The sequence below is a fragment of the Chiloscyllium plagiosum genome, chromosome 16 (genome assembly GCF_004010195.1).
Source record: "Chiloscyllium plagiosum isolate BGI_BamShark_2017 chromosome 16, ASM401019v2, whole genome shotgun sequence".
NCBI lineage: Eukaryota > Metazoa > Chordata > Chondrichthyes > Orectolobiformes > Hemiscylliidae > Chiloscyllium > Chiloscyllium plagiosum.
Genome location: NC_057725.1, coordinates 66,538,839 through 66,565,307, shown reverse-complemented (window position 1 = coordinate 66,565,307; position 26,469 = coordinate 66,538,839). Strand labels below are relative to the sequence as shown.

The window sequence follows — 26,469 nt, the reverse complement described above, 5'->3', positions numbered from 1 at the left end:
TAATAATAGTAATGTAAAATTAATCACAGTTCAGTTAACACCTATTAGATTCAGGGAAAGCCGATTGAGGAATGACTGAACACCCTGAAGACACAGTCAGGATGAAACCGCTATTCTGGGACAAGTACACCACGCTGGAACACTGGACCATAAACCTTCACCAAAGACTGCCACACTCAGCCTAGAATACCACACTGGGCCAGGATAAGCCACACGTTCCTCACACTGCCACTGATCTGCCATGTGTCCCTTTTGCCAATAGTTCTGCTCCTTCAGACACCTGGGCCGAGCTGTGGACCTGAAGCCTCAGCTCAGCCTTTAAGTTCAGGCCAGGGGATTCAGCCTAGAACCTGTTCCTTACTCATTGGTAGAGCCCACGCTGACGGGAAGCAGTGTCCAGCTCATCCTGGTATGGCTGCTGCAGCCAGAGGCCTGTTCCTTCACCTGCCACTTTCAGGCTTTATAGAAAAAAACAGAGTAAACAGGATAAAAAAAGAAAATGAACAAAAGTAAAATGGAAATAAAAAGAGAAAGGAAGCTGATGGGAATGGGTGAGCTGTGGGCTCAGCTTACTCACTCCGCCACTATCTTCATATAGGATCTCACCCATCTTCTGTGGCTTCACACAGGCAACTTCATTGATCTGTTTCAAAAAGTAGATCATCATCACAGTATCAAATGAAAACATACAGTTACCTCAATTACTATCACCCTATGAGTCTGATCTCCATAATTATGAAGTGCTTTAATAGATCAGTCAAGGCTCACATCAACTGCAGCCTACCAAACTGCACTATGTTCTTTGCAATTCGCCTACAGGTCCAACAGCTCCACAGCAGACACCATCTCCCTGGCCCTACTCTTATCCCCAGAACAGCTGGATAATAAGGATGCCTATTGTCAGGATACTACTTATTGACCACAGTTCTACCTTCAATACCATATTTTCAAACAAACTCATCTAAACTCAGACCTAGGTTTCACGTCCCCTGTCTGTAACTGGATCCTCTACTTCCTGATCTATAGATTGCATCAGTGAGAATAGGTGACAACATTTCCTCGACTATAATTCTCAACACCTGTGCTCTGCAAAGTAGCATACTCAGCCCCCTACTATACTCTTTATACACTCTGCTAAATTCTGTACCAACTTCATTTACAAGTTCACTGACAACCCCACTGTTGTAGGTCAGATCTCAAACAACGAAACAGAATACAGGAAAGATATTGAGTCCTTAGTGGCACGGTAAGCTTGCCATCTATGGCAGCAAAACAAAGTCATTGACTTCATAAAGTGGAATGGAGGGCATGCCCTTGTCTGCATCTTTGGTACTGAGGTGGAAATGGTTGAGAGCGTCAAGTTCCTGGGAATGATGATCATCAGCAATTTGTCCAGGTCCACTTATGTCGACACGATGGTCAAGAAAGCACAACAAAGTCCTAATTTCTCAGAAGGCTAAGGAAATTTGGCATGTCCACAAAGACTCTTACCAATTTTTATAGATGCTTTCTATCTGGATGCATTGCTGTGTAGTATGGCAACTGCTCTTCCCAAGATCACAAGCAGCAGAGTTGTGAACACAGCCCATCCCATCATATAAACCAAACTTCCATTTGCCTATACTTCCCGCTGCCTCAGAAAAGCAACCAACTTAATCAAAGACCCCACCAACCCAGTTATAATCTCTTCCACCCTCTTCCATTCAGCAGAAGATATTAAGGTTTGAGTAACGTTAGAATAGATTCAGAAACAGCTTCTTCCTCTCTGTTATCAGACTTTCAAAACCTCTCAAATGTTAATTCTGATCTTTCTGTGCACTTTTCCTGCAGCTATAATACTGTATTCTGCACTGCTACCCTTCTGCACTTTGTATGGTGCAATCTGCCTGTATAGCACAAAACATGTGTATTCGTAGTTCCTATTTTGTCCTTAATATACTTGTAAATCTCTTTCGATTCTCCTTTATCTTCACCGCCAAAGTTATTCCATGTCCCCTTTCTGCCCTGTGATTTCCCTCTTAAGTGTACTGGTACAAGCCTTATACTCAAGGGATCCTGGCTGCCTATTCTTGACACGTTCCTCCTTTTTCTTAACCAGTGCCTCAAATCTCTAGTCATTGAGTGCTCCCTATTCCTCCTAGCCTTACATTCACACTAAGAGGAACAAGCTGGCCTTGAACTCTCATGTCACTTTTGAAAGCCTCCCACTTTCCAGAAGTCCTTTTACCTGTGAACAGCCTCCCCCAATCAACTTATGAAAGTTCCTGTCTAATATCATCAAAATTAGCCTTGTCCTAGTTCAGAACTTTAACTTGTGGACCAGACCTATCCTTTTGCATATTTGTTTTAAAACTACTGGAAGTATGGTCACTGGTCCCAAAGTGCTTCCTCACGAACACTTCAGTCACTTGCCTTGCCTTATTTCCCAAGATGCAGGCCAGTTTTACCCTTTCTCTAGAAGGGTCATCTACACATTAATTGAGAAAGTTTCTATGAACAGACTTAAATTCCTCCCATCCAAGCCAATTTCATTCCCAGACTGCTTTGAAACTTAAAATACCCTACTACATTCAATTCTTCTATAACGTGATGATTGAGTTCTTGTGCAACCCCATATTATAGAAAAGAAATTGTACTTTAGAAACAGTGCTTAAGGTATTGGCGATGTAATTGTGTTTACAAATGTTATGAGTTCACACTTTAAAAAGTGTTCCCAATTTGTCAATCGTGCTGTAGAGAATTTACATTGATGAAATCTGTGTTGTAGTAGAGCTACCTGTATTAGTTCAATCCCAAAGTGATCACCCATTTATATTTCATTTCCACCCATATATTTCATTTCCATCCAGCTTCACTGGATGATCCCTCAAGAATATCCTCTTTAAGTACTCCCATGATAGTAAAAAAACGCCATTCCCCATCCTCTCTTGCCTCGCCTTCTGTCCTTCCTATAGGATCTGTACCTCAGAACACTGAGCTGCCAGTCCTGTCCCACCTTCAGCCATGTTTCTGTAGTAGCAATTATATTCTGGTCCCATGTTCCCATCCATGCCTGGAGTTCATCTGCGTTACTTGTCAGACCTCTTGCACAGAAATAAATGCAGTTTAATTCATCAGTCTTTCTTTGTTCTCTGCTGTGTTCTTGCCTGCCTTGACTATTGAACCTGCTCTCTGACATCTCCACTAGTCTCAACCCTCTCGTGTCTCACTACTGTTTAGGGTCCAACTCCCTGGCTAGACCAGTTTAAACCCTCCCAAGTAGCTCTAGCAAATTTCCCAGTCAGCATATTGGTCCTCCTCCAATTCAGCTGCAACCCATCCCTCTTGCACAAGTCACCTCCGTCCTGAAGAGAATCCAATGATACAAAAATCTGAATCCCTGCCTTCTGCACCAGCTCCTCAGTCATGTATTCATCTGCCCTATGTTTATAATTCTATTATCACTAGCATATGGCACCGGAAATCATCCAGAGAATACTACTTTGAGGTCTTGCTTTTTAACTTCCTGCCTAACTCCCTATATTTACTCTGCAGGATTTTATCCCTTTTCCTATTTATATCTTAAGTACCAAAGTGAGCAATGACCTCTGGCTGCTCATGCTTCCCTTTGAGAATGTGAAGAAACCACTCAGATGTTCTTGACTCTGGCACTAGGGAGGCAACAACCATCCTGAAGTCTCACTCACAGCCTCAAACACCTGTCTGTGCCCCTGACTAAAGAGTCTTCTATCACAATTGCCCTCTTGAACTTTGCCATACCCTGATTTACAATAGAGTCAGTTATCGTGCCAAAGACCTGACTGCTGCTGCTGTTTTCCCATGAAAAGCTATCCCACCACAACAGTATACTTGTTTGGAGAGGGGGAACAGCCACAAAAGATTCCTGCACTATCTGTCTACCTCTCCCGGTGAACACTGAACCTGCACCGTGACCATCTCGCAGAAGCTACTATCTATCACTTTCTGCCTTTTGTATGCTCCTTAGTACTCCCAACTGCCACTCCATACAGTCTGAGAGGAGCTGCAGCTGGACACTTCCTGTTGATATAGTCACCAGGGATACTCAACTTCTCCCGAAACTCCCACATCTGACACGAGGACATACTGTTTCACTAACTGCCTTCTCTGTCCCTTTAATAACTAGCAGACTTGGGGAAAAAAAAGAGGTCTTACCTTCTCTTACATTGTTGCTGCTTACCCTGCTCATCAAAGCTCACTATTCACCTCGGCCCACACTGAGACCTTCCAGCAGCACTTCAGCCGCAAACAATCTATCTCAAAAATAGTCAAAACAAAACACAACAATGCCACCCTCTTCCACTTCCCTAAATACTACACTTTGCACCAGTCCCAGCATTTTCATTTCTGCCATTCACAATCCGACTGGGAGCACCTTAGGCCTTGCTTTTGTACTGTAGGCCTGCTCTGTCTCGGGAACCAGGCTCAACCACTTAACTTAATTGATTTAATTCGCTGCCCTTTATGTGCAACAACACTCAGAGAGATTGTTCTAACTCTCCTTAGGCCTGAAAGCAAAAGGAACAAGCTTAAATGTATGCCCTTTACTTACTCAAAGTTTGCTAGATTTTGAGGTCCTAACCTCCTTTCTTACAGACTTTGTAAATTCACATCTTTGTGTACATTCATGTGTCTCTAATGGATATATATTGAAAATGAAAACAGCTTTATAAGTCCTTCCTTAAATTTGTGTGCCAAGGATTAGCCAAACTGTGTGTCATTAAAAGTAGCGCTGAAAATGTGTTGCTGGAAAAGCGCAGCAGGTCAGGCAGCATCCAAGGAACAGGAGAATCGATGTCTCGGGCATAAGCCCTTCTTCAGGAATCATTAAAAGTAATCAATTTGAATGCATGAGAATTATATTGGATTTTGAAGCACATTTACACACTGTTTTTGTAATCCCCTTGTTGGGGACGTTGAATGAAAGGCAAAGTATTGGTTAGTACTTCAGAATCAATCTAAATTACTTCATTGTCTCAAAGCCACAGGTCATCCCAAACATGTTCTAAATTATTTTAAATGTTAAGATAAAAACTGAACCTTTGAAAGTTAATCTTTTCTTTTGTAATATGATGTCACAAATTAAATTAAAGGAAGAATGTTGTTTAAATATTGCTTCTGGAGTTTTCCATCAATTCCTGAGGACAAATAGTGCTGCAGACACGAACTGCACAACGTGTGTGGGATACCTCATTGAAGAAAGTTGGATGAACTGAGTGGTCCATGGTGTCCACGGGGAATCAATGTAAACTGCTTCAAACAGTGTTACACAAACACATTTCCCCAAACCGTTCAGACATATCTGTGAAAATACTAAAGTTGCACTGGGAAATGCAATCTATTGGATACCAGCTTAAATGAATAAGAGTAAATATTTGGAGTGGTCAGTTGCTTCCTTGCATGTAAGTTGATATCAAAAACAGAAATTGCTGGAAAAATTCAGCAGGTCTAGCAGCATCTGTGGAGGGAAAGCAGAGTTTCAAACTTGTTCTGAGGAAGGGTCACTCTACCCAATATGTTAACTCTGCTTTGTGTCCACAGATGCTGCCAGACTTGCTGAATTTTTCTCGCAATTTCTGTTCATATTTCTGATTTGCAGTATTTGCAATTATTTGTTTTTGTTCTGTTAACTTGATATCAAATTGGGTTGATAGGGGTAGGCTACTCAGTGGCATCTGTTACAAAAGGCAGGAGCTAAATAAATATTCAATTTTTTTGCAGCAAATTATACTGTTTTCCAACCATCAACATTCCACATCCTGTTAGAGACCCGGTTTGGCCTGCAGCTGCAAGTCCAACTAATTCCTCTAATGCAAGTCTACATAACACTAGACCAATCATACAAAGGGAAAACATGCGGTAAGTATTGTATACTTGAATTTGTCATAGTCATTTCAAGTGACCTATAGTCAGAGATAAATCAAATAGAAGCAATTCTTGGTTCAAAATATCACAGGAATAGGATTGACCATTTAGTCCCTCAGTGATCTGGAATCTAACTCCATAAGTTTATCTTTGCTCTCTATTCCTTAATACCTATGCTGAATAAAACTATAAATTTCAGTTTAACAAATGATTTAGTATAAGTTATTTTTTGAGGAAGAGAGTTTCAAACTTCTGCCAACTTTTATGTGTAGTAGTGTTTCCTCATTTTACTTTTGCTCTAATTCTGAGTCTACGTTTCCCTAGTTATAGACTCCACAATGAGCAGAAATGTTTTCTTTGTATCTACCTTATTTCTTCCCCAGGTGACACAATTTTGCACATTAAGATAACCAATTAAGTAATAGTAATACGGTATACAGTAAATCCTCTGTAACCATGAAATCTTAACTCACCAAAAAGTAACAACGAAATTCAGCATCTGCGGACAATCTCGTGTTTTTGTAATTTTTAACCTTTTTTAACCTGTATTTGTAATAACTGCCACACTCGCGAATTTCATCATTTGCAGGGGGTGATAGGACCAGAATCCTCGCACATACAGAGTATGATTAATAATGCATTGCTAATATCATGTTTCTACTTATATTGCTTACAATACTGTATAATTTTATCACTTGCAAATTTGAATATGTACACTTCCAACCCTTTGTATAAGTTATTCGTAAATACTGTCAATTGTTGAAGAACCAACATGAGGCATCACTGGTCACACCCTTCCCATATTTTTTGCTTTTGCCTCTCCTTCCAATCAGCCAATTTCTTATTCTGGATTAGTGGTGCTGGAAAACAGCAGTTCAGGCAGCATCCGAGGAGCAGTAAAATCAACGTTTCGGGCAAATTTCTTAACCAGGTCACTTACTTACCTTCAATTTCTATAGATTTCAATGTTAGCTCACAGTCTTTTGTGAGGAATTTTATCAAATAGCCTCTTCATAAGATCCCAATTAAACATTAACTCTTAACTCAGTCCTTTCCTTGTTCTATGTAAACTCTTTCTGTTGTCATTTTTTCTCTAGTTTCATGTGTTCTAATGCTACATTACATCATTATGCTTGTGATTTTATTTTCTTTTTAAGGATGTACACAAATTCTTACACTGAACTTAATCGTATTTTATTTCTGCTAGGTTTCTGTGGGAATTTTAATGATATTCTGTATGATGATTTCAAGGCAAGTGATGGCATAATTGAGGGAACAGCTGCATCCTTTGCAAATACATGGAAAGCCCAGCGGAAATGTGTGGATAAAACAGATCGTCTGGAAAACCCTTGCACTATCAGTGTGGAAAACAGTAAGAGCAAAAAGAAACAAATTCAGGCTGTATTGACAAGAATAATTTAAGGGCAAAACTTTATATTTCTGCATCTTCTTTTTGTCCATTTCTTCTGATGGAGAAAAAGGTGTTAGGTATTTCTGAGCTACTTCTACTTCATGTAAGTTTCAGTTTTTCTGTCATAAAAGTGAACCCATCATCCTCCCATAAGATTTTATTATCTTTGAATTTGGACAGCAAACTTCAGGCTCCAGTATTGTTCAAGAACAAAGGAATCTGGGGGTTCAGGTACATAATTCTTTGAAATTTGGTTAACAGGGTGGTTAAGAAGGCATTTAGCACACATGCCTTCATTGCTTGGACCTTTGTATACAGGAGTTGGGATGTCATGTTGTGGCTGTGCAGGATGTTGGTGAGGCCTGCTGTGGAATACTGTGTGCAGTTTTCTCACCCTGATGTAGGAAGGGTGTCACTAAGCTGGAAAGGGTTCAGAAAAGGTCTACTAGGATGACTCTATAACCCTTAGAATATGTGAGTTATGTCAATGTGACTGGGTATGCAGGGTATTCTTCTGTAAGGAACTCGTGAAAAATTTTAATTCATATCTAAAATTATTTTGCAGAAAACTATGCTGAGTACTGGTGTTCACTTTTAAAAGAACCTGGAGGAGATTTTGCGCCCTGCCATTCCACCATTCAACCAAATGAATATTTCAAGGTATGTTTGTAATGTTAAATAAATACTTTCCATCAGTCTTCACAATAGAAGACACTAACAGCATTCCAAAATTACTAAATAATTAAGGCACAAAAGGAGGAGAGGAAATAAATATAATAACTATCACGAGAGAAACTAACTGGGCTAAAGATCGATAGTTTCCTGGACCTGATTGGATGCATCCCAGGACATTAAAGAAAGTAGCTACAGAAATAGTGGATGAACTTGTTGTAGCCTTCCAAGAGTCCTTAGATTCTGGGAGAAATTCCAGAGGATTGGAAAACAATTCAATGTAACATCTTAAGAAGGGAAGGAGATAAAGAGTGGTAACCTCTTCTGTTGCTTTATGTCAGTTTCAGAATTTCAGTTCATGGGTACCAGCGTACTCCTCTTCACCATGGATGTCAAGTTACTTTACATGTCTATTCCCTCTCAGGATGGTGCTAAGACTCTCCTCCTCTTACTGAAAAAAAGACCTGAACCATCCCATCTACCACCACACTCCTCCACCTTGCAGAGCTTCTTCTCACTTTGAACAACTCCTTGAACTCCCCTCACTTTCTTCAGATCAAAGGTGTAGCCATAGGTACGCTCATGAATCCGAGCTCTGCTTGTACTTTATGTACATGGAGCATTCCTTGTTCCAATCATATTCGGGTTCCTCCCTACAACATTTTTTCAATACATTGATGATATCATTGCTGCTGCTTCCTTCTGTCATTGGAATTGGAAAGGTTTATCAATTTCACTTCAAATTTACACCTTGCCTTCACCTTCACCTAGTACATCTCTAATTCTTCCCTTCCATGACATTTCTGTCTCTACTTCTGAGGATAGGCTACCCACTGATATCCACTATAAACCCACCCAACTTCCAAAGCTGCCCGTAAAGACTCAATTCCATTCTCTTGATTATCTATTTCCACTGCACCTGTTCTGATGATGCTACCTTCTACAGGGTGGCCTCAGAAATGTCCATCCTTTTCCTCAAATGATGAGTCCCATCCACTGTGGTTGACACACCTCAAAGCCATGTCCAACACATTTCCTGTACTTCTGTTCTCTCCCCTTTTCTTCCCTTCCACAACACATAGAGTCTCTCCCCGTCCTCAACTTGTTGCCAACTGACATCCATATCCAAAGGATTATAAGCTGCCATTTCTGGTTGCCACACTAAAGGAAGGATTGGAGACTTTAGAGAAGGTACAAAAGAGATTTAACAGGATGTTGCCTGGATGGGTGTATCAGCTGTAAGGAAAGGTTGGACAAACTTGGATTGTTTTCTCTAGAGAATCAGAGGCTGGGAAACAAACTGATAGAAGTACATAAAATTCTGAAAATCATGGATAGGGTGGATAGTTGGAATTTATATCCCAGGGTAGAAATATCAAATACTATCAGGGAAAGGTTTATAGTGAGGGGACGGAGTTTAAACGAGATGTGACTGGCAAGTATTTTTATACAGAGCGTGGTAGGTGCCTGGAATGTGCTGCCAGCAGAGATGGTAGAAGCAGATGTGATAGCAATGTTTAAAAGGCAGTTAGAGACACATGAACAGGCAAGAAATAGAAGGTTATGGACCATGTGCTGCGAGACAGGATTAAGTTGGAATGGCCTCATGGTCAGCACAGATGTATGTGGTCCGAAAGGCATTTGCAGTGCTGCACTGTTCTATGTTCATTTCAGCCACCTCCAATACGATGCACCACCAGACACATATTCCCCTCCCCTCCCTTGTCAGTATTCTTCAGGGACCGTTTCCTCCAGGGCACCCTGGTCTACTACTGCTCCACTCCCCAACATCACTCCACCTCTCCACATCATCTACCCATGCAATCACAGAAGATGTTTTACCTGTTCCTTCTTCCTCACTATCCAAGGCCCCAAACATACCATCCAGGTGAAGCAGTGATTTACGCACGTTATTCAATCTAGTCTTCTGTATTAACTGCTCACAATGTGGTCCTCTCGACATTGGGGAGTCAAAATACATTTTGCAAAATACCCACGTTCTGTCTGCAAAAATGACTGAGCTTCTGGTTGGCTGCCATTTTGAAACACGACCTTGTTTCCTAGCCAATATCTCTGTCTCGGGCTTGTGACAATGCTCCAGCGAAGCTCAGCATAAACTAGAAGAACAACACCTAACTTTCTGCTTGGGAACTCTGCAACCTGAATATCTTCATTCCTTTACCCACCACCACAGCCTCTGTCCTATCATCACTGGGCTGCTATTTTCACAGCCCGCTCATTGTCATCTACTTATGGTCCCTATAAACAGTTATTCTTTCTCCCTGGCTTTCTATTATCCATCCATTTGTCTGCCTAACAATATTTCTCTTTCTCTGGGCTCCATCTCCACCTATCATTTTCTCTTTCTTCCATCCATCCTCTCCTGTCTTCAGCTTAGATATCACTTTGTCCTAGCTACCATCTGTTCTGAAGAAATGTCACTGGACTTTTTCCAGCAATATCCATTTTTATTCACTATAGGCCAGTTAATTTAACATCTGTTATTGGGAAATATTTAGAGTCTATTATAAAGAATGTAATAACAAGCATCTAGAAATACATAGTATCATCAGACAGACAACATGGCTTGAGGAGAGATCATGTCTGACTAATTTATTAGAATGCTTTGAGGGTACATATTATTCAACAAGTAGAATAATTAAAGGGAAAGCAGAGAATGTTTTTCAGAAGGTATTTGATAAGGTTCCACATGTTAGGTAACTAAATGGGATAAGAGCCATAGAGTTGGAGGTAGTACATTAGTATGGATAGAGGATTCGCTTATTGATAGAGGACGGAGAGCTGAGATGAAGCACTTTCAGGGTAGCAACTAGTAGAATGGCACAGGGATCAGTGCTAGGCAACAACTATTTATAATATATATTAATGACTTAGATGAGGAAAGCCATAGCCAGGTTTGCAGATGCCACAAAAATAGGTGGAAAGGCAACTTCTGAGTATGACTGAGGGATGTAGACAGGTTAAGCAAGTGGACAAAACTTGTCAAATGGAATAGAATGGGGAAAATGTGAAGTTATGCACTTTGGCAGGAAGAATAGAAAAGTTGAATATTATTTAAATGGACAAAGATTGCAGAAAGATGTAACACAGGGGACTTGGAAGTTTAGAAGAATGAGCAATAACCTTATTGAAAAATGCCACATACTTAAAGGTCTTGTCAGGGCAGGTGCAGAAAGGTTGGTTCCCCTTGTGGCACAGTCAAAGACCAGAGGGTATGATCTCACAATGAGGTTTTTCACATTTAAGACAGAAAGGAGGAAGAATTTCTTTTCTCAGAGGATAGTGTACCAATGAAATTCTTTACTGAAGAGGGGGCTATAGGAGCTGGGTCAAAGATTGTGATGGGCAGATTTTTAATCAGTAAGGGAATAAAGAGATTTGTAGCTAAGATTGTGGTTCTGGTTGTAAGTTTGCTTGCTGAGCTATAGGTTTGTTCTCAGACATTTTGTCACCATGCTAGGTAACATCATCAGTGAGCCTGGTATTCTGTCCCGCTTTCTATTTATGTGTTTTGGTCTATTGTGGTTGGTGATATCACTTCCAATTCTGTTTCTGTGACATTATTAAATGGGGTCGAAATCCATGTGTTTGTTGATGGAGCTACCATTTGAATGCCAGGTAGGAATTCCCATGGTTGTCTTTGTTCAGCCTATCCTAGGATGGATGTATTGTCCCAGTTGAACGGTGTCCCTCTTCATCTCCAGTCTGAGGATAGTTGAGGATACTAGTGATAGTTGGTCATATCTTTTTGGTGGCTAGTTGATGCTCATGTATCCTGGTGGCTAGTTTCCTGTCCGTCTGTCCCATGTAATGTTTGTTGCAGGTTTTTCAGGGTATTATTCTATCTGAAATTCAGTCTGCTGGTTGTTGGTACAGGGTCCTTTAGATTCATCAATAGCTGTTTCAGTGTGTTGATAAGTTTGTGGGCTACCACGATGCCAAGGGGCCGGAATGGTCTGGTTGTCATCTCCAAGATATCTTTAATGTATGGTCATGTGGCTAGAGTCTGTGGGCATGTTGTGTCTTCTTGTTTAGGTTTGTTGTTTAAGAATTGACGGACTGTGCATATTGAGTACCCATTGTTCTTAAATACGTTGTATAGGAAATTGAGGACATCTCAGAGATGACAACCAGACTACTCTGGCCCCTTGGCATTATAGTAGCCCACAAACCTACCAACAGCTATTGATAAATCTAAAGGGCCCTGTACCAACAACCAGCAGACTGAATGTCATCCACAAAATCCTATGCAAAAGCTGTAACAAACATTACATTGGACCGATGGGCTAGGAAACTAGCCACCAGGATACATGAGCGCCAAAAAGCCACCAACTATCACTAGTATCCTTACACACAGATGAAGAGGGACACCAGTTTGACTGGGACAATACATCCATCCTAGGTAAGGCTAAACAAAGACACTCACAGGAATTCCTAGAGGTTTGGCATTCAAACCGGAACTCCATCAACAAACACATCAATTTACTAATGTCTCAGAAACAGAATCCATCACAACAGACCAAGACACATAAATAGAATGCAGGACAGAACGCTTCAGCGGATGCTCACTGATGATGTTACCTAGCATGGTTACAAAACATCTGAGAACAAGTTTATCAGCTCAACGAGCAAACTTACAATTCAGGGTTACAGGGAACAGCAAATGGCAAAGCAGTTAAATAGATATTTTACATTAGTCTTTATGGTGGAAGATACTGCTAACATCCCATTAATAGTAAAAAATATGGAGGAAGAAACTCACCATTACTAGAGACAAACTAATAAGACTAAAGGCAGATAAGCCCCTGGCCCTGGTAGCTTGCATCCTACGATTCAAAAAGAAGTAGCTGCACAGGTAATGGATGCATTGGTTGTAATTTTGCAAAAATCCTTGAATTCTGAAGAAATACCAGAGAAATGAAAATTATCAAGCAAAGAATCAAAGAATCATACTGAACAGAAGAGTCTGACCCATTGAGTCTGTACTGCCAAAAAACAAGCCAGTACCTGCACCAGTCTCACTTTCCTACAATAGACTTAAATGTTAAACTGTTATGTCACTTCATGTGCCCATCCAAGTACTTGTTAAAGGTTGTGAGGTTACCTGCCTCACAGCTACCATCCCAGGCATTGCATTCCAGAGCCCCACCACCCTCTAATCATCTCTAAACCTTCTGTCTTTCACTTTAAAAGTTTGTCCTCTTACATAGAACAGTACAGTACCTGATGTTGTGCCGAATACAACACCAAATTAAACTAATTCCTTCTGCCTGTCCTTAGTCTACATTCCTCCATTCCTTGCTTATTTATGTGCTTATCTAAAAATCGCTTCAACATTTCTATCATATCTGCCTCTACAAATACCCCTGACAGAGCATTCCAGACTCCTAGCCACTTTCTGTGTAAAATTTCTGCCCTTCATAATCTCCTCTGAACTTTTCGCCTCATCATAAATGCATGTCTCCTGGGTATGAGACATTTCAATTCTGGGAACAAGATTCTGACCGTCAACCCCATCTATGCATCTCATAATTTTGTAGACTTCTATGAAGTCGCCCCTCAGCCTCTGCTCCTCCAGAGAAAACAACACAAGATTTTCTAGCCTCTCCTTATAGCTCACACCCTTTAATCCAGACAGCACCCTGGTAAACCTTTTCTGCACCCTGTCCAAAGTCTCCACATGCTTCCCCTAATGTGGTGACCAGAATTGAATGGAATACTCTAAGTGTGGCCAAGCAATGCTTTATAAAGCTATAACATGACATCCTGACTCTGATACTCAATTCCCCAACCAATAAAGGCAAACCTGCCAAATGCCTTCTTTACCACCCTACCTACCTGGCCACTTTCAGGGAGCTATGGATGTGAACCCAAAGATCTATCTGTACATCAATGCTGTTCAGGGTCCTGCCATTTACTGTATATTTTGCCTTAATATTTGATCTCTCAACATGCAGCACACTTACTCGGATTAAACTCTTTCTGCTATTTTTCCGGCCATATCTGCAACTGATCTTTATTCCCTTGTATCTTTTGACACCTTCTAAACTATCCACAACTCCACTTTCTATCATCTGCAAACTTATTAACCCACGCATCTGCATTTTCATCCAAGTTTATATATTTTTATATATATATCACAAACAACAGAGGTTCCAGTATGCTTAGCTGCAGAACACCATTAGTCACATACCTCCAGCCAGAAAAACACCCTTTTCACCACATCCCTCTGCCGTTTATGGGCAAGCCCACTCTGAATCCAAGTGGCCAAGTCACTGTGGATCTCATGCATCTTAATCTTCTACCATGAGTGACCTTGCCTAAACCCTTAGTAAAATTCATGTAGATAACATCCACTACTCTTATCTTCATCAATCACTGACATCATGAAAAACTCAATCAAGTTAGTAAGATATGACCTGCCCGGCACAAAGCCATGCTCACTGTCCCTAATTAGGCTATGCTTTTTCAAAGTGCATGTAATTCCTATCCCTAAGAATTCTCTCAAAGAGCTTCCAATCATCGGTATGAGACTCATCATCTATAATTTCCCAGATTATCCCTAGTTTCCTTCTTGAACAGTGGAACAACATTAGGTCTTGTTCTTGACCCTTCGACTAAAGGATACAACTGTTTTCTGTATACTCTGTCCTTGCTCTACATGATGTTATACACCTTAAACAGGTTGTCCCTCAACCTTCTCTGCTCCAAAGAAAACAACCTGAGCTTATCCACCCTCTCTTCATTGCTGAAATGCTTTATCCCAGAAAACATCCTGGTGGACCTTCTTCACACTCCCTCCGATGCAGTCACATCCTGCCAATCGGGTGGAGACCAGAAATGCAAATAGTACTCCAACCGATGCCTAACCAAAGTTCGATACAGCTCCAACATGACCTCCCTGTTCTTATCATCTATGCTTCAATTTATAAAAGCGAGTGTCCCATATGCCTTCTTAACTATCCTACTAACCTGTTCAGCTACCTTCAGTGATCTGTGGACAAGCACCTCAGTAGCTCTCTGTTCCTCTGAGCTTCCAAGGATCTTGCCATTCATTGAATACACCCTTGTATTGTTCTTTCTTTCAAAGTGCATCACTTCACATTTGTCCACTCTGAAACCGCCAAAATCTCCAATAGCTCCTCACTTCTTATAGTAAACTGTTCAAGAACATCCATCTTCTTCAATTCTGAACTTCAATCCTCCCTTTCCTGACTAAAGATAGATGTGAAGCATTAACTTAACAATCTATCAATGTCTTTCAGCTTCACACATAAATTGCCCCCTTGTCCTTAGTGGGTGTTTTTTCACTGGTTATTCTTTTCCTCTTGATATATTTGTAGAATATCTTGGGATATTTGATACCCTATTTAAAAAGGAGTGAAGCACTAAATGGGTACTCTCGGCCAATTATCTGATATCATATTGGAAAAGCTTTGGAATCAATTATTAAGCAAGTAATAGCAGCACATTTGGAAAATTGTAATCAAATGAAGCAGCGTCAGCATGGCTTTATGAAAGGGAAATCATGGTCTGACTAATTTACTAGAGTTTTTGTTTAGGAAGTCTCAACCAGAGGGGAAGCAGTAAATGTGTTGTATTTGGACCTTCAGAAGGCATTTGACAAGATAAGCAAAGATTAAATTATAAGATGGGAGCCCACACTGTTGGAGGTAATAAGTTGGGAGGGAGACAGAAATGATTAATGGGCAGGAAACAGCGAGATGGGATAAGGTGTTCTTTTTCAGATTGGCATCCTGTAACCAATGGGGTTCCACGTGGCTCATAACTGTTACAATATATGACTGCAGGAAGAAAGTTAAATTTGTAGATGACACAAAATATGCATAAAGGCAAGCTGTGAGAGGGATACAAATAGTTTACAGAGAGACACTGATTGGTTAAATATGTGGGCAAAACATTGGCAAATTGGTTACAATGTGGGGAAATATGAAGTTGTTCAATTTGGAATGGAGAATGGAAGAACAGAGTATTACTTAAATGGAGAAAAACTGTAGAAAGCTGAAACATAAAGGGACTTAGGAGGACTTGCACATTAAGTACAGAAAAGCTATCACACTAGCGCAGCAGGTATTTAGAAAGGCTATTGGAATGTTGGCCATCATTTCAAGGGAGTTAGAGTATAAGAGTAGGGAAGATGCCGATAAGACCACATCTGGAGTGCTAGAGCCATTTTGGTGCCCTTATTTAAAGCAAGATATTATTTCATTTGAAGACGTTCAGAGAAGATTCACTAGGATGATCTCTGGTAATGGAGGGATTGTCTTAAGAGCAAAGGTTGAACATGTTGTGACTCACTGAAGTTTAGAAGAAACTTATAGGACTCTTAAGGGGCTTGACAAAGTAAATGCTGAAAGGATGTTTTTCATCATGAAAGAGTCTAGGACCAAAGGGCATAGTCTCAGAATTAATGGATGCTAGTTTAAGGCTGAGATAAGGAGGGATGTCTTTAAGCGAGTTGTGAATTTTTGGACCTCTTTGCTACAGCGAGTTGTGGAGGCAGAATCCTTGAGTATTTTTAAGGATGAGATAAATAAATTCTTATTAGGAGCGAATTCAAGAGATTTGGAGAAAGGGCAGGAAAGTAGATGTGAGGAAGGTTGAATCAGCATGATACTATTGAATGGCAAAGCAGACTTGAATGGCTGAAAGGCCTATTTCTGTTTCTATTGCTTATTGTCTTATTAAAAGGCAGAAAAATTGAGTTAATGATTATCAGGACATAATCTCATTGAATTGCACAGCAGACTTCTGATCCTAAGTCTGATGGTCTTAATTTCATTTTACAATAAGTGTTTCTTCTCAAAATACTGAAACATAAAATCCCCATTGGTTGGATCCCCTAGTTTTCCAATGGTACGTAACACCAGTATTCAATTTTCCAACAAATATTTCTGGTTTGTGCCATTGTGTGTGTATGTGAGTGAAATCATTTTGTACTCCAGGTTTTATGCCTTGTTCACCTCAGGGAAGAACAATTAATAAACAATAACTTTCAAAATAGGTGTTACATTTTGTTTTGGAATCTTCTCTGATGTCATGTACTCATGCAAAAGTGAAAATAAAAAAGAGTTTCCAGGTATCTTTTGTCATGACTCGCTGGGGTGTTGTGCTGAAAATCAAGTCCCACCAATTCTGGAGTTGTCACAAAAATTAAAAGTTTTTTTTGAAAATACACACACAAAATTGACTGATTAACCTGATTCCAGACCCAGTTTGATACCAAATATGGACCAACTTTCTATACTTAACAAGAATTACTATTTATCACAAGTAAATATCACCTAACTATAGGTAAGCAATTATAAACTGCTGGTACATAACACTGCTAATTAAAACTCTTACCTCTTTACAAACTCCCACTTACATGTACACAGAAGTTCAGCAAAGGAAAGACATATGGTCAGTCATGAAAAGCTGGAAAACATTTCTTTAGTGTTCGCTCCCAGGTTCTGTTGAGTTGGTTCACGCCAAACTAAAAGTTTATTCCTGGATTCCCTTTTCCAAAATTTTCCACTGCTTTGTAAGAGGCACAGGGTGGCTGGTTCACCTGTAAAATGCCAATTCTCTGTCAATTAAGAGTCACAACTAACAGCAACACCTGAAGGAAAGATTAAGTGGTTTCCTTCAGATTTGATGTGTTTTAGAACATAGAACATTACAGTGCATTAAGGCCTTTCGGCCCTCAAAGTTTTGCCGAACCTGTGGAACCAATCTGAAGCCCATCTATTCCATTTTCATCCATATGTTTATCCAATGACTATTTAATGTCCTTAAAGTTGGTAAGTCTACTACTGTTGCAGGCAGTGCGTTCCACGCCCCTACTACTCTCTGAGTAAAGAAATGACCTCTGACATCTGTCTTATATCAACCACCCCTCAATTTAAAGCTATGTCCCCTCATGCCAGCCATCACCATCTCACTGTCCACCATACCTAATCCTGTGAGTCACCTCTCAACCTTCTTCTTTCTAACACCTTTTCCATGCGAACATCAACCCTGTCTAGTCTAGTAGCCTGTATCTCAGTATTGTCCTCAACAAAATTGTCTTTTTCCAGCATGAATACTGATGAAAAATATTCATTCAGCGCTTCCCCGTCTCCTCAGACATCACGCACAACCTCCCACTTCTATCACTGATTGGCCATAATCTTTCTCTAGTCATTCTTTTATTGATGTACCAACAAAAAGCTTTAGGGTTTTCCTTGATTCTTCTTGCCAACAACTTCTCATGTCCCCTCCTGGCTCTTCTTAGCATTCTCTTAAGGTGTTTCCTGGCTAACTTGTATCTCTCAAGTGCCCTATCTGAGCCTTCATGTCTCATCCTAATCTAAGCCTTCTTCTTTCTCTGGACAAGAGATTCAACTTCTTTACTAAACCACAGTTCCCTCGCTCGACAACTTCCTCCCTGTCTGACAGGTATATACTTATCAAGGACCCTCAGTAGTTGTTCTTTGAACAGGCTCCACATTTCAATTGTGCCCATGCCCTGCGGTTTCCTTCCCCATCCTATACATCCTAAATCTTGCCTAATCACATCATAATTGCCTCTCACACAGCAATAACGCTTGCCCTGAGTTTCCATCGCTAAAGTAAACATAACCGAATTGTGGTCACTATCACCAAAGTGCTCACTGACCTCCAAATCTAAAACCTGGCCAGGTTCATTAGCCAGGACCAAATCCAATGTAGCCTCGACCCGTATTGGTTTGTCTACACACTGTGTCAGGATACAATCCTGCACACATTAGACAAAAACTGACCCATCTAAAGTACTCGAACTATAGTATTTCCAATCAATATTTGGAAAATTAAAGACCTCATAACAACTACCCTGTTACTCCCGCTCCTATCCAGAATTATCTTTGCGATATTTTCCTCTACATCTCTGGAACTATTCAGAGGTCTATAAAAAACTCCCAATAAGGTGACCTCTCCTTTCCTGTTTCTAGCCTCAGCCCATACTACCTCAGGAGACCTTGACTAACAATAGCACAATCTCCCTCTTTTACCATCTTCTCTGTTCTTACTGAAACATCTAAATCCTGGGACCTATAACAACCATCCCTGCTCTATCCATGTCTCCAAAATAGCCACAATATCAACGTCCCAGGTACCAACCCATGCTGCAAGTTCACCTTATTCCAGATGTCTCTGGCGTTGAAGTAGACACACTTCAAACCACCTTCCTGCTTGCCAATTAATTCCTGCGACCTTAAAACCATATTTATAACCTCACTACTCTCAACCTCCTGGACACTGGAACTACAGCGGCACGGTGGCACAGTGGTTAGCACTGCTGCCTCACAGCGCTAGAGACCTGGGTTCAATTCCCGCCTCAGGCGACTGACTGTGTGGAGTTTGCACGTTCTCCCCGTGTCTGCGTGGGTTTCCTCCGGGTGCTCTGGTTTCCTCCCACAGTCCAAAGATGTGCAGATCAGGTGAACTGGCCATGCTAAATTGCCCATAGTGTTAGCTAAGGGGTAAATGTAGGGGTATGGGTGGGTTACGCTTTGGCGGGTCAATGTGGACTTGTTGGGCCGAAGGGCCTGTTTCCACACTGTAATATAATCTAATCTACAATTTAGGTCCCCATTCCCCCTACTGAATGAGATTAAACCCTCCTGAATAGCATTAGCAAATGCCAACCCTCTCCCCCAGGATATTAGTACCCCTCTGGTTCAGGTGTAGACCATCCTGTTTGTAGAGGCCCCATCTACCCTAGATTGAGCCCCAATTATCCAGGTCTCTGAAACGCTCCCTCCTGCACCATCCCTGTAACCACGTGTTCTCTCCTTATTCCTTGCCTCACTAGCACGTGGCACAGGCAAGACACCAGAGATAAAAATTCTGTTTGTTCTAGCACTGAGCTTCCACGCTAACTCTCTGGATTTCTGCCTTAAATGCCCATCCCTTTTCCTACTTATGTGGACCACAACTTGGGGCTGCTCCTCCTCCCCCTCAAGGATCCTGAAAACACAATCCAAGACATCACAAACCGTGGCACCTGGGAGGCAACACACCAATCATGAGTGTCTCCCGTTCCCCCAGAACCTCCTATCTGTCCCCCTAAGTATGGCGTCCCTAATGACTAATGCTCTGCTCATCGCCCCCTTCCCTTCTTAGCAACAGGGACAGACTGTGTGCCAGAGACCTGTCGTCCCCCCAACAGTATCCAAAATGATATACTTGTTATTGAGAGGAACAGCTTCAGGGGTTCCCTGCACTGCCTGCCGGTTCCCTCTCCGTCCCCGACAGTAATCTATCTGTCTTTTTCTTATACCTGAGGTGTGACTACCTCCCTGTAACTCCTCTAAATAACCCCCTCCACCACCCGAATGATCCGAAGTTCATCCAGCTCCAGCTCCCTATCGTGGTTTTTGAGAAGCTGAAATTGGGTGCACTTGCTGCAGATGAAGTCAGCAGGAACACTCGTGGTGATCTTACCTCCCACATTCTGCAGCAGGAACATTCAACTGCCCTAACCACCATCCTCACTGTTCTAAATTCCCAAACAGACTTCCTGGCATGCCCCTGACCCTCACTGTCACTCCTCTCACGGTTGCTGCTACTGACAAATGGTTTTGACTGCAGAAAACAGAGAGGCCTCTTATGAGCTAATAGAGATCAAATCATTTTTGAATATTTTGTTCCAAGTCCCAAGCTGTTCAGTTATCTGACAACCAATTACATGTATTTTGGCAGGCAAAAGGCTTTTGTTATCAACACTGGTTACAGGTCCTTAGATAAATCAATTTTGTGATGCTACTCAGCTGAATCAATCCTTTGGCTCCTATTCATCTGCAAACATTTCAATTAATGTATTTAAACAGCTTTTTGCAATCTTTGTTACATGTGTCAGGTTTCTTGCTTTTCAAAACATGCGGCTATCCTTCCACTGGTTTCCACAGTACTTTTCTCACTTCAATCCACATTTTTAAAAGCACAAAGACATAGCCATTGCATCTTACCTACACCCTTCTCCCCAAGAGAAGTAATTTACTCTCCTTCTCCTTCTCTTTAGAAATGTATGTATGACAGTTGCAACTGTGATAAAAATGAGGACTGCATGTGTTCTGCACTATATTCATATGTTCGAGCCTGTGCAAGCAAAGGGGTCATGTTAACTAATTGGCGGACAAAAGTATGTGGTAAGTAAGCTTTATTTTATATTTATTTAGTGAATCTAGATGCAACCACAACAAATATACTTGTCCTGGAATATTGGCTGATGGAAATTAGACAGGGTTGGCAAATGGAAACACATCTCTGGGCTGATGAAAATCAGAATGTGCTACAGGCTATAATTGGAAGAGTGCAGAGAAATAATAAAGCCAGAGACATTTACAGAGATAAGGAGGTGCGAGGTCATGGAGGAATTTGAAAGTAAGGATGAGAGTGCAAGAATCCAGCTGTGGCTGAATTAGGATTCAATGGATGGAATAGTGTGTACAAGTCACGTCTGATGTAAGTTTTGAGTTTGAATAATAAGAGTCTGAATTAAAAATGAGTACTACTAAATATAAAACTTCTGAGACATCATTATATTTTCACACAAAGACTTCAGTGAAACTCAGTCTTTAACTGTTAATGTGGATTAATAGATATTACTGCAAGTTGCTGCGGCAGATTAGTCCTTTCAGATCATTGACTTTTCTTATTTGTTTTCATAAATTTGTTATAGACTCTTACACGAAGACCTGTCCGGAGACACTAATATACAGTTATGATGTGAAAAGTTGCAAGCGCACATGCCATTCTCTGAGTGAGAAGGATATTACCTGCGGAATCCAACACGTGCCAGTGGATGGATGTGGCTGCGCTGATGGAATGTATATGAATGAAAAAGGCAGATGCGTGCCCTCATCTGAGTGTCCATGCCTCTATCAGGGCACCCTCTTAAATGCTGGAGAGATAATTAATCAAGGAGATACACATTGGTAAATTAACTGGCCACTTGGCTACTGTAGTAATTTTGCACAAAAATTATGATCAAAAAGATACTTATAAACTTTTATTTTATATTTTTACTAATCTGTTACAGCGTGTGTCAAGATGGAAAAATGCAGTGCATTGTATCGCTGTATAGAATACAAAGTAAGTTTTGCTATCTAATTTAAATTATATTTGTTTTGTTAATTTAACCATTAATACATGGCAGACATTTACAAACTTTTGTGATCTGTCAGCCATAACAGTCAGTAATACACTCAACATCTGAGTCACAACCGGTTGAAACCCAGTTCCATTAAGACAAAGAAATTAAGGCTGACACTCCCATACAATACTCAAGGAACACTACACTGTTGGAGGTTCTGCCTTTTTGACAAAATATCACCAAGTCCCAAGCTTTTCTTCTCATGTAGATGTAAAAGATCCCATGACATAATTTGAAGAATCACAGAAGAGGTACCAATTTTCCTGGTCAGTGATTATCCCTCAATCAACATTAGAAAGGATGATTATCTGGTCATTACCAGAATCCTGTTTTTTGTGGAAGCTGAACAATTTGTGAACAATTGGCTGGCTTCCTACGTTAAAGTCGTGACCATGCATCAAAAATATTTAATTGACTGCAAAGTGCTTTAGGATATCTGATAGTTATGAACAGTATGATGTAAATGCATGTTTTTTGTCTTTCTTTTTACAGAATGTTTTCCACCCAAGATCTATTTAAGTTGCAATACTACAGAGCCAGGCACAACAGGGACAGAGTGTCGTCGTACTTGTGGAAACCAAAATCTGGACTGTGTGGGTTTCTTGTGTTTCATTTTCAAAAGGATTTATTGTAATTCTTTAATTTATACACATACCATGGCATTCATTGCAAAGAAATATCATAAAGTCAGCCTTATCAGTTAGCATTAGTAACTTTTTAAACCATTCTCAAATGTCCATTTCTGCTTAAATATTTAAGTCTTATGAATACAGCTGAAAGTAAATTATAACCCAGCTGCAAAATATAAGAATACTTCAGTTGAAAACAATTTTGTGAGGGTTCTTGTGGCGCAGTGGTGGTGCCCTTAGCTTTGGACCAGAAGGCCCAGATTCAAATCCCATCTGCTCCTGAGGTATGTGATACCATCTCTGAGTAGGTTGATTAGAAAATAAGAAAAAAAGCCTGATATTTTTGAGGGTTCTTGTGGTACACTGCTATTAACCCTCCTTCTGAACCAGGAGACCCAAATTCATAGCCCACTACTCCAGAGGAGTGTAACAACATTACTGAACAGATTTATTAGAAAATAATATCAAAACAATTTTCCTCATTAACCCTATCGAGCTAAGCAATTAAATCCTTACTTGATTCTGCTACTAAGCTGACTACAGAATTAGGATAAGTAAATTAATGTGATTATGCACTGTGGAAATGAGTCCGCCACCTGTTAACTTACAACTTTATAATCTCAGAATACTGTCATGCTTTAAAAATTGCACCAACATTAGGGATGAGTTTTTCTATTTCTGTGCCAATGTTTTAAGCCTAAAACACTCCGACGTGGCCAAGCTGGAGTCTGTAGGCAGCAACAATGCATGGTTAGACCTTTCTATGCACAATGCCATTATAACAAAATATGCTAGGTGCATGGGCTGGCATGAGGGTGATTAACACTCTGATTGTAACTAAATTGACTCCTAACATTCATTAATAAAACTGCAAGACATTTTACTGTCTCATGCTTTAATGGATTTTTTAAAAATCAACCTTTCAGATGTGATATGACATACCTATGGAGCAATGGGACTTGAACTCCATTCAAAGGCAGGGGTATTGCTACTGTGCCAAAAACTTGTTTTTAGTTCTGTAGTATACAACTTATCCTAAGAGCAACTAGTTGAGCAAGAATAAGAAAGTTGTTGGCAAAGACTTGAAATAGACCTAGCTGTGCCCAACTTTCACTCTTCACTTTTGAGGTCAACTGATTACATTGCATTGAAGAGGATTTATGGAAGAATTTTGGAAGATATTTGGAGGACTTTGTATGTCATTCTATCAATATGTATTCTGGGAATTCTTTGATGACTTCACCTAAACAGAATGGCTGCTCTGGTACTTTTAGAGATCTTGTAGGAATCAGCAGGAGAAAGTATGAGAATGGGAATCTTGTTCGGGCTATCCCTTGGTCTGTAGGAGGAACGGAAGGAAGAAATTATGTCAAACAGAGGGAGAGACAGAAATGCACCATAGTCTTGGTGATTTGTAGCATGGCCCATGGACAATCATGAAATCATCCTTTTCCAGCAACGGCTCCACATTCAGCTTACCTTGACTCAGCGGTCAAATATTGAGTGGTCTGGAAAATGCTTGACTGCCAGTAAGGGAAGTTTTGTGGGGCTGAGGTGTTTTTGTTTGCAAAAGGGAAAGTGTAGCTAGGCAGCAGTTGTGAGATCTTGAGTCATATCCCTACTTTTTCTGAGTGTATGAAAGTAATTTTAAAATTAGCATTTTGAGACTCATCATATATACCATCCAGTTGTATGTCAAAAACGACAGGTCTGTCATTACAAGAAGGCATATTAAAACGTCCCCTGGAATATATGGGACTTTGACCTTCAAGTGATAGAGTTATTTAGGTGTATTGACAAATGAAACATGGAAAATGTTCTAGCCTTAGCTGTTTAAAACTGTCTTGCTTCTTTAGTTACAAGGCTGTTATTTCATATCCCACTCTGAAAACATAAGATATTCAGGTGACAATCAGTAGCTCTGGTAGAATGATACAAGAGCTGTTTTCTATGAAGGCAGGCTCAGGTTCTAAGAAACATGTTAAAATTTTGCAAGTCAAGAGAACATTTTCACCCAAAGCATTAACAGTTGTGAAATAAGTTCATAGGATAAATATTGAAGCAACCAGTCTAATTGAAAGCAGGAGTTAACAGATACAATTCTGGAGAAAGAAATAATCAAAGTGTGTGATAAGAAGGTAAAGTTATTTCATCAATCAAAAAAGATGGACTTTACTCATTTTCATTAAAATTCCAATATTGGTAACACTCTTGTCATGAGGAAAGAAATGACTTATGCCTTACAGTTTCATATCTTTTCACTTCACACATATAATTCTACATAGCTAAATGGAAGCTACCAGAATATGTGTGCAGTTAGGTTCTAAAAAATTATTTTGAACAAGAAATAATATTGCCTATTGAATAGGCAAAATTAATAACGTTGGACTGGCTGCTTGTTAATTCTCTCCCTGAGTTACAAGGAGAGAAATATTGGGAAGGGAGAACAGTAGATAAGCCATCTGATATCAGATTACCAAACCATCAAAACTAAAGATAACTACCAGACAATTAATACGGTAAACTGTAAGAATTGAGATAACAATTTACTTTTTTTCTGTTATCAATTTGAAGTCTAAAACCTATCTTTCCTGGTTTCCACAGTACAGTGAGAAATGTGTGTCAGGCTGTGTTTGCCCTGAGGGGATGATGGACGACAGAAATGGAAGTTGTGTTATTGAAGACAATTGCCCCTGTGTGCACAATAATTTTCATTATCCATCCGGAAGCAGAATCTCAGTTGATTGTAACACTTGGTAATTTTATAACTATATCAATATCTATATAACTATTTGAAATCTACAGTTATTGAAACACATCAAAACATAAACTGTTTCTAAGCCTTTTGTAAATCTGAGCTATCAAAATTATACAGTTAATAAAACATAATATATATGTAAATGTAGATATTCTGTCAATATCTTTATTCCATGTATTTTGTCCTATTGTATTATAATATTTTTATATTATCTGCTGTTCACTTCTGAAATGTCAAAAGATACGCAATGCAAAAAAAGAATAATGGCAGTTGAATGAACATCAACCAGCAACTTATTGATATTTTTCTTATATTGTTAATTATACAGATGAGACATCTTGCCCGTAACCTTCCCAGGAATTTCATCCAGTCAGTACATTTAATTTTTAAAAATTTAATCTATTTTTCTCATCAACTGGTTCAGAGATGTTATTATACATCTCTGGAGCAGATGGGACATGAATCGAGGTCTCTTGGTCAAATGGTAGGGACACTACTACTGCATAAGAAGAAGGCCTTGTCACTACGTTTTTTTTATTCAACCTATTTTTCAATCAACCTGTTCAGAGATTTTATTATGCATCTCTGGAAGCAGGTGGGACTTAAACCTGATCCTCCCTGTCCAGGATAGGGACACTACCTCGGCAGAGGGCCTAGTTACTGCATTTACACACTAACTGCCCGTTAAACTCAGCACAGAGATTTTCATTTGATATTTACAAGCATCAGTAACCTTTTTAACATTGCGGTCAATGTCAATTACTGCCAATCAACTTCTATTGTCACTTCATGATCAACTCACAATTCCAGCAAAATATGAGCTAAGTAATTGCACACCATGAGATGTCCACAAGTGCAAATTCTGGCCCCAAGACTCTTTGGAAAATAAGCTACACAACAACTTTTAACAAACTTC

The 26,469-nt window shown here is 40.0% G+C and overlaps 1 protein-coding gene across 1 annotated transcript in view; it reads left to right on the top strand.

Annotated features, from left to right (window-relative positions):
- The window catches only part of LOC122557980 (mucin-2-like), a 172,991-nt gene that overhangs the window by 62,290 nt on the left and 84,232 nt on the right, over window positions 1–26,469 (top strand). The window contains exons 12-19 of the mRNA XM_043706283.1: window positions 5,740–5,877; window positions 7,091–7,255; window positions 7,860–7,954; window positions 21,033–21,159; window positions 21,693–21,948; window positions 22,053–22,105; window positions 22,659–22,759; window positions 25,400–25,551. Of these exons, the coding sequence (XP_043562218.1) occupies window positions 5,740–5,877; window positions 7,091–7,255; window positions 7,860–7,954; window positions 21,033–21,159; window positions 21,693–21,948; window positions 22,053–22,105; window positions 22,659–22,759; window positions 25,400–25,551 (1,087 nt within the window). The remainder of the gene's footprint in view (window positions 1–5,739; window positions 5,878–7,090; window positions 7,256–7,859; window positions 7,955–21,032; window positions 21,160–21,692; window positions 21,949–22,052; window positions 22,106–22,658; window positions 22,760–25,399; window positions 25,552–26,469) is intronic.